The sequence below is a fragment of the Pterocles gutturalis genome, unplaced genomic scaffold (genome assembly GCF_000699245.1).
Source record: "Pterocles gutturalis isolate BGI_N339 unplaced genomic scaffold, ASM69924v1 scaffold2816, whole genome shotgun sequence".
Lineage (NCBI taxonomy): Eukaryota > Metazoa > Chordata > Aves > Pterocliformes > Pteroclidae > Pterocles > Pterocles gutturalis.
In genome coordinates, this window is record NW_010097527.1 from 101,387 (window position 1) to 110,035 (window position 8,649).

Sequence of the window (8,649 nt, forward strand, 5' to 3'; positions counted from 1 at the left end):
GGGGGGGGGGGGGGGGGGGGGTGGGATTTCCTGAGGGCTGAGTGTTTTTTAAGGAGTCAAGCAACTCTGTGCCTCTGATGAGTTTGGCCCACTACAATGCATGGCCAAGGATTATATCACATCCACAAATAGGTGGAGTGAGGCATGCATTGCATACAGGTAGGGAGCCCCTTCTCAAGAGGAGCTACTCTTCTCCAGACAACCTAAGTAAAAAAAAAAAAAAAATAAAAAAAAAATGAGGGTACTTGTGTATTAAAAGCTGCTTGGCCAGGTGCTGTTAGCACACCAGGGGCCTGCCCCATCCTTCATGACAGCAGAGCGCCTCAGACACCCCATCCCAGTTATTTATTTGCTTTTTGTTCAAGGGCACCCAGTTCTCTTGGCACGGGAGTCTGGGACTAGGTGGAGCTGACAAATTTCCCACACTGACATCGAAACAGATTTTTTTCCTCCTTTCTTTTAATTTGTAACTTGCCTCATAAAGGACTTCCTTAGTGAATTTATTCTCTTTTTGTGCCTTTTTTTTTTACGATCTTCTACCTGATGGCACTCATTCTGTTCTTGCTGATCACCATGTGTCAGTAGTAACGTAGGTGGAAGAGAATTTCAGACTGTTTTGCTTGCAGCTTTTGTGTTTATCTGTTTGGTTTTGGGACACTGTTCGGTTTCAGATTGTATTTTCAGCTCACAGAAGTTAGTGATGCTACGAAGACCTTGTTTTAGAACTGCAAAAGCTACTGGAGGTAGTGCAGGTCTGTCTTCTGTCAGGAGCTGAAGTCTTTGATTCAAAAAGCAAAGTAACATTAAAGAGAGTCGACATTGGTGTAACCTTATACTTTCTGGCTCTTTCCCCAGCACTATTTGGTATATACTCAGAACCGCATTTTCCTCTCCCTCACACTGATACAACCCCAGGGAGCTGCGTGGATTTGCACCAAAGTAACAGGGAATTTGGCTGCAAGGTCTGCGTGTAATGTGGTTATCGGTGTGTAACTGGTACGCTGGCCTTTCCCACCACCCCTGAACTTGGCCGGTGAATCGGCACCTGCCTCCGCCTGTGCTCAGGCAACTTGTCTGGCGATGAACCCAGCGAGATGGGAACGTGAAGGGTGGAGTTAGAGGAGGTGTGAGGGTGAGTGGCAGGTGATTTGAACAAAAAGCTGTAATCATAAATTTATTTGGCATGCATGGGCTTTAGGAGGATCCGGGAAGAGTTTGTTTGAGATATCTGAAGCAGTGAGTGCTGCTGCAGCTTGGGAAGTGTCTCAATGAGCAAAGTAACACTCCCAAACCCAGTGAGCATCCACCAAGGGTGGGGGTGAGAACATACATGTTGCATTTCCATTTGAATGACAACCCAAGCAGATGGGAGAGGTGGTAGGTAACCCATGTGGAATAAAGAAATAAAAAGAAAGCTTGGGAGTGCATGTTCTGGATAGCCTTTGCTTGCTTCAGGGGAAGGAGGCATGAGGGGATGGAGTGGAGGACTTGCTTCAGTGTTAATTTCTGAGAGCACGTGAGAAGGCACAATGCTGCTGGTGAGGCTTTAGTGGCCAACAGACGCTTGGTGATTTTAGGTAGGCTATTCTCTATCTTAAAGTAGTGTATCTTAAAGCAACGCCTTCTGCCATCACCTGCCTCCTGGGATGAGTGGGACTCAGGAGCTTCAGGGTCCCGTTTCCCCAGTGGCAAGGGCAGGTCCTGCTGGTGCCATGCCTCAGGGAGACATCTTGCTTGGCAGGTGGAGGTTGGATCACAGGCAGCAGAGAGAGAGATTTTGCAGCAAGTATCACATGAGGACTGCCTTAAGCATTGTTTTCGTATTTGGTCCGAGTTCTGAGGATAAAGCCAAGAAATCTTACTTCATCAGCTTTGTTCCTATTTTGCTGCCTGACATTGTAGGGAGGTTTTTGTTCGGTGCTTCACAGGTATTCCAGCATGTTGTTGTGAAAGTGGTAAAACATGAGGCAAGCTTTCTTTAAGCAAGTTAAAGATAGGCATCTGTTGAACCACCCGACCCCTTTTTTCATTGATCCGCACCTTGAGTGCTGTCCCGTCTCTAACCTTTCCTTTCTTAATGCAGTTGTTAGAAATGTTGTCGTGGGACAACCCTAACTTGACACAGTATACTTGCATTTCTTCCCCTTCTCCTAGGCTAGGTGTGGGACGCAGGCTCTAGTTCTATTAAGGGATGAGCAGCTCCTAGAGGTGACCAAAAAGAGGTCAAAACCCCAAGAGATTCTTTGATCTATCAGCAGCTTTTCATCAATTTGATCAAGAAACATTTTTGACCTGTTTGTGAATCCTAGCTATGGCAATAGTCTGAATAGCTCTTCTGCCAATTTGAAAGAGGGGTGAGTGAGAGTCACTGGAGATGTCGCTGGCTTGTTTTTGGTTCACCGCCTCCTATCTTACTGCTATCCAAAGTCTACATTTTGGGGGAGAGCTGATGTGGGCTGCGTAGCTATGCATATACAGATAACTCATGGATCTGCATCTGCACTTAAGCAGATCTGCACGTCATGTCTCTGACATGGACTTTGTCACAGTCACACCTGCCCATGAGGCATTTGATTTGGATTGCAGTTTCTCAGAAACCACAGCCAGTTCAGTCTCAGGACATGACTCAGCAGCGCTAGTTATGAGGAATGTGGTTTCTGCAGCCCTTGCTGCTTCCAAATCAATTTCAGGTGCATGTCACACTCTGACAGCTACACAAAATTCTCTCTGATTTTTTTTTCATTTCTGACTGCTGAGCACCACCAGACCATGACCAATAGGATAAGTGGAAATCTTTTATTCACTGATGTGTACTTGGATTATCATTCCCAAAGCAGAGGTGATATATGAGGATCTGTGCCTCACTCGGCAGCTGCTTTGGGGAGAAGTTAGTATCTTGTCTTAAACCATCGCTGAAGATGGGTTCATGCTGGACATTGTATGGAAGCAACTGAGGTGCCGGCATATGTTCCCTTCTGCTGACTTGGCTGTGGTAACGCTAACCACAGCCAGCAAAGAGGAGCGAGCAACTGGCAAGGAACAGTAACATCTCAAATTCCAACAGAAAGATTGGTGAGACCTCTCCTGTCAGCACTTGGATTCCCTTGGTGTTCACTGAGGAATGAAAAGTTAACTGAAGGTGGTGGCAAAAAATGGGTTTGCCTGCCTGGAAAATGCTAAAGCCAATACTGAAAAGCAGAGGTGGATCTGAAGGCAGTTACCTCTCTTGAAATGTATATGGGGATTAAAACATGCCATCCTTGTAGCACATAGGCAATTTTATAATCACTATTGGTATTTCACCTCAAGGTACTCTGTGGGGTGAATTAATTTTGCACCTTTTTGAAGGACTAGAGGCCTGGGATTTGCTGTTAGTCATAAAGGAGAGTTTGCGGTCAAACTAGATGCTTTCTGGAACTCAGAAGTGATTGAACAGTCTGGGATGGGTCAGGATATACCACCACACCTCTGGAAATCAAATCAGGGAAACATGCATGCAGAGAAATGCCACAAGGTGTTACATGGCCATTTCACTTCCATGTCAACAGGAAAAGATACTGCAAAGCTGTGCAAAACAAAAGACAAACTGCTGTGCAAAGCAGTGGCTGCAAAATTAAAATATAGGATGTTTTATTATGTGCAACGTGGTGCCTCCTTTCTTCCCCCACATCTCTACTTGTTACAGAAAGGAATCTCTTTCTTAATGAAAAAACACCCAATCTTGAGTAAGAGGCAATGTAGACATGCAGGGGGTTAAAGTGGCATCTTTGCACAATGCAACCCCCCACCCCAGCAAACCTGCCAGCAGTTGAAAGATATAAATAGGGACATTTAGGGAGAAAAGCATATTGAAGTTCCTTTGAAATGTGCTTGGCTAAAGGAATATTTTCAAGAGAGGGAGTGGAAAAACAAATGGAAAATATTTTCTTTGAAAGGGAAAAAAAAGCAGCAAACTGTCATTCCTAAATAGAGATACTTGGCTGGTGTGTACTTTGTGCAGCCCTGGGTCAGACCTTGCAAACAACTACTAAATTAGGTCCAGCTACTTTGATGCTAAAAGCGTGGAAGTGCCAATAATTAAGTTGCATCAGATGTAGGAAATGACTGATGTGTCTGCCATGCTCACCATAGCAGAATTCGCTGTGCTGCCATTTGACTGACCCCTTTTTCTTTATGTAAGCAAAGGAATTTCCTTCTAAGCAAAATCAGCTAGTTTTACACCTTTGTTTTGTTTTCTGAACTGCTAATCCCCTGAAGGTTATAGAAGCTATTTGAAAGAGCAAATCAAAGCTCCCATAATTTAGTGTTATATTATTTGTTGATGTATGGTTTGATTTAGTGGCTACTTATTATATCAGGTTACCATATAATTATCTTAATTATTGACTCCAGAAGTAAGTAGAGGGATTATGAGAGAGACAGGAAGGCCCAGTGGAAAGAGCATGGCTCAGAGAATCGAACACATCATGGTGTGCTCTTGGCTCCGCCACTCATTTACTCTGAGCCTGAACTCTTCCCTCAGACACCTCGGCCATGAAGTCAGGAGGGATTGCAGGGATGGGATTCATATGCTGACCCAGGGCCCAAAGAGATGCTGGAGAGAAGCATAAAAAGGCAAAATCAGCAGAAAAAAAATGAACACGGACCACAGCATGCATTTGCATCAAAGTGTGGAGCACCTACGTGGTCACAGAGAGGGGTAGTTTTGCCACCAAGGCCTGAAATTTGGGTCTGATTGCTGTTCATTTCCAGCTTCTGCTACTGATTTCCTGTGTGAAATCAGGAAGCCCTTGGATCCCTTTCTGCAAAACAAGGATGATAAAAATAATCCTTCTGTCTTTGGTTTTAGCAATTTAAATTATTGGAGAACAGCTCCTCCACAGCCTTCAGCCATGGTTCTCATGGCATTGCTGCCATTTGTGGCTTTTAGTCTCCTAGTCCTTTGTCTGATAGCCATCGACCAAAGCCAAAGGTTTGATTTAGTAGGCACCACTGCAATATAAAAGCAACATTGAAAGGCTGTCAGGGCAGCCTATAGTTCCTGTATTGATAATATTTGACATATACTGACAAAATATTTCATCTATTGACAAGCTGAGTTGCGTCTTTTTCCGTAAGAAAGGAACAGACACACTGGTTCTGCTTAGCCTGTGCAAATTACTTCTCTGATTTTGTTTTTCTTTCCTGAGCCAAAAATTGGGGATAATAGAATGTATCTATTTACTTCCTAGAAAAGATCGGTTAATGTGAAATGGTGCATGGTGGCTTAGTGCTGAATAAGTGGAATACCCTAATCCAGCAAGGTATCCTTGTTCTATTGTACGCCTTTTCTGCGTACCATCTGGAGTTGTTCTCTGCTTAGTATTTTCAGTATGTACCATATGTTTTTGCATGAAAATTCAATAAAATATGCATTATACATGAAAAGTGCTGTAGTAAATAAAGGAAGGATGAAATCCAGTCCCCTTTGTGAACGGCAGGGGCCCCAAATCTTCATAAAAGGTTTAGTCTAGTCTGACGTCTGTGCTTTTCTCTAATTTACTCTGTGTCAGTCTTTAGGAGATGCTCTAATTTAAAACAAAACTCTGCTTTCCTGATGAGGTTATTAGATGTACTTTGTCTGCCCTCTGCTGAGAGCGCTGAATAAGACAGGGAAAACAGCCTTTCTCCGAGGAAGGTAACAGAGGGAGAAATTCTCTGTTCGTCCAGGCACTGACTCGTGTCACTGCCGCCGGTGGTTGTCCGCGGTTTGGTGTCTCTCCCTGTCTGTCTGCTGCCTCTCAGAGGGCAAAGTCTTCTGAACTACAGCCCTGTTTGGGTTTTAGTGCCTGCCACTCGTTGTCAAGGGCCGAGTGGTTATGTAGACTTATGAAAATGTGGGCTCAGGCATTGCACACCATGCAAAATTCAGCAGCATTGCACCAGGGGTGGCTGCAGGAGGAAACAGGCTTCTCTCCCCAGGCACTATAGCAATCCTGCCAGGTGGGATTTGAGCTGTACCTCAACCCCCTCTACTCGGCACAGCAATTCGTCGCTGTGTGCCATTCCTGATCAGGGTGGCGATTTCTTCTAGTGTCATGTCCCACCCCTCCGCAGGCATCACAGCACTAGCACTTTGCTTTATTTCTATAAGTGGGAAAGAGCAAAGGGTTTGCTCCAACATCAACAAGAATAACTGTAGGACTTGCTGTTTCTTGTGAACAAAACGCTCCTGGTCTGCCATGTGCTTGTCTTTGGAAAGAAACAAAGGTCCTGTGCAGATTTTAGTGCATGTATTAAACAATAGCTCTGTTGTAGCTATTAATGCTCTCTGTAATGCCCTGGTTTTAATACTTCCTGGCAGGTTGATTTATTATTATCTTTTCAGCTGGGCTGTGAACCAAAGTGTTTTGATGATGAAAGGAATGTTATACACACATTTAATTACTGCCCACATTTTTGTATAATTTTATCACTTGCTGTTTTAGATGAGACATCGACTTCTACTACAGGAAAAAATGCCCAGTAAAAAATAGATTATTTAAAAGCTAATCTGAGATGAGTTTGACACTTAAATGTGAGAAAATTTAATTGTTCCTTTCTTCCTGCCTTTTCAGATGGTCCCTGATTACCAAAATGTACAAGAACTCCCTTATCTGGATATGGTGATTGCAGAGACATTGCGCATGTACCCACCTGCATTCAGGTATCTTTTTTTTTCTTTTTTTCTTCTGATTCCACAGGGTAGATCCCTAGCTCTATAAAATGGAAATCTGCTGTTGGAAGACCAATGTGCCCTTGGTCTCTGTGCCAACATCAATACTGCTTGTGTATGCGAAAGATAGAATGTGGCCTATTGAAGGAAAACTGGCTAATACTGGTATTTCTAAAGCAGATTTTTACAACAGATTGGCCAGGATTGCTTCCTCACTGTTCTTCACATCCTCCAAGATTAGAAGATGGAGCCATTTTGCAGCAGGACTGGCCTTAGAGAGACAGATGATGCTGCTTCTGTATGCCTCAGGCTTAGGGGATATGGAGCAAAGACCTACCCTAGCCTGGTGGCAGGTGGATGGGTTACCTTGCTGGTCATTAAGGTCCTGATCTGTGGATGGGTTGCACATTGAGAAAGCTGTGTTTTACATGTGTGTTTAACTTGGACCCCTGCCATTTTGCACTTAGTACTGTGTTATACTAGTACAGCTAAGATAATGGCTACACCCATTAAATTTTGAAAATTTTGCCCCAATTCACACAAGACTAATTTTACTAAGTTATATTGATGAACTGAAAACAAGGGGGAAAGAAATTAGAAAATAGTTTGATTTCCAGATTTCCAGGTTATCACAAGCATAAATGTAAATGTTAAGAATGGAACTTCTCAAAGCGGTCAGGCAGTCACACTGCTTCTCATGAAGCCGAGGTAAAAATTCAGATGACTGGAAGGGAGACAAAGCTGAGCTTGCTGTGAGAGCCTCTGAAAAAATTCACCCCATGATTGCAAGCACCTTAAAATAAAAACAAAAGCTTAAAATCATATTCTGTTTAGTATGTTCACAAAGATCAGAAATCAATATTATTCCATGGGAATCTGTAGGATTGTTCAGAGAGTAAATGTCAAAGACGCTTGCTCCTGGATGCGATGACTGGCTTTACTATGTTATACATGGTATACAGGTGGAAATTGTTTTGCCAGTTAAAGCATCAAGGATGTTTGCGTTTCAGCTGAACCACTGGGAAACAATCAATGTTTGTCAGATGGGAAACAGAATGAGAACGGAGCAAAGCTGTTCCTAAGTTTTGGTTGGCATTGTCAGTGGTGTTTATTGATCTGGCTCTTACTCTGATAGATGTGGAATGGATAGGACAGCCCAGTGCCTTGGAAGGATGCTAATTGCCTATGATGAGGATAATGCTGAGTTAGGGGAAAATGCAGTAGCAGCCAAGCTTGTTATAAAATTAGTTGTTTATTGGGTTTTTTTAAAGTGAACTTACTAGACAGAAAACTTTCTTCCCCAGAGCTCATGTTTCTACTATCATCAAATTCATGTAAAGATGAGATGGATGGCTTGTCAATGTATTTTTTTAGCATTGTAGTGTTTTGTTCCAGGTTTGGGGCCTCTGTTATTTATTTGTCTATAAGAAAGAGATGGGTGGCAGCAGGGAAAGAATGTATTCCTGTAATGATACCAGATTGACAGCTCTGAAACATTTTAGGCACAGCATGGGGAGCGGCAAAATGAGCTCCTGCACATTGTCTCACCCCATGCTGGTGCCAGGAAATAGCTCCTAGGCTGAGATAGCAGGGCACCCACCTGGGTGTGGGCTGGTGTGAGGTCTGTAGTGATCACTAAGCACCAAAAGACTTAGATCAGGATCTGCCACCATACATGCATGCCCACACACCATTTTTTACAAGGTTTACAGACCCAAGCTCAGCTTTGGCAGGAGGCTTTTCTCAGGCTTCTTGTCACGAAGAGGTTCCTAAGGACAGTCCTACTCTGTCACCTGTCACCACGGGGTGGGAGGAAACTGGGGAGTTTTGTTGCTAACATCATGCCTTTCTTGGATGAGTGTACATGAACTGCAGTTTTCCAAGGCTTGTGAATTGATTGTATTTTTGTAGCAGCAGCAGAACACTCGGCCCTAACTTTAAAACCATCCCTTGCT

General features: G+C 43.5%; 1 protein-coding gene across 1 annotated transcript in view; it reads left to right on the forward strand.

The window, feature by feature from the left end:
• Positions 1 to 6,685, forward strand: part of LOC104463476 (thromboxane-A synthase-like) — a gene marked incomplete at its 3' end in the record, with an annotated part of 100,794 nt that extends 94,109 nt beyond the window's left edge. The window contains exon 7 of the mRNA XM_010075872.1: positions 6,597 to 6,685. Coding sequence (XP_010074174.1) covers positions 6,597 to 6,685 — 89 coding nt within the window. The remainder of the gene's footprint in view (positions 1 to 6,596) is intronic.
• Positions 6,686 to 8,649: the final 1,964 nt, after the last annotated feature.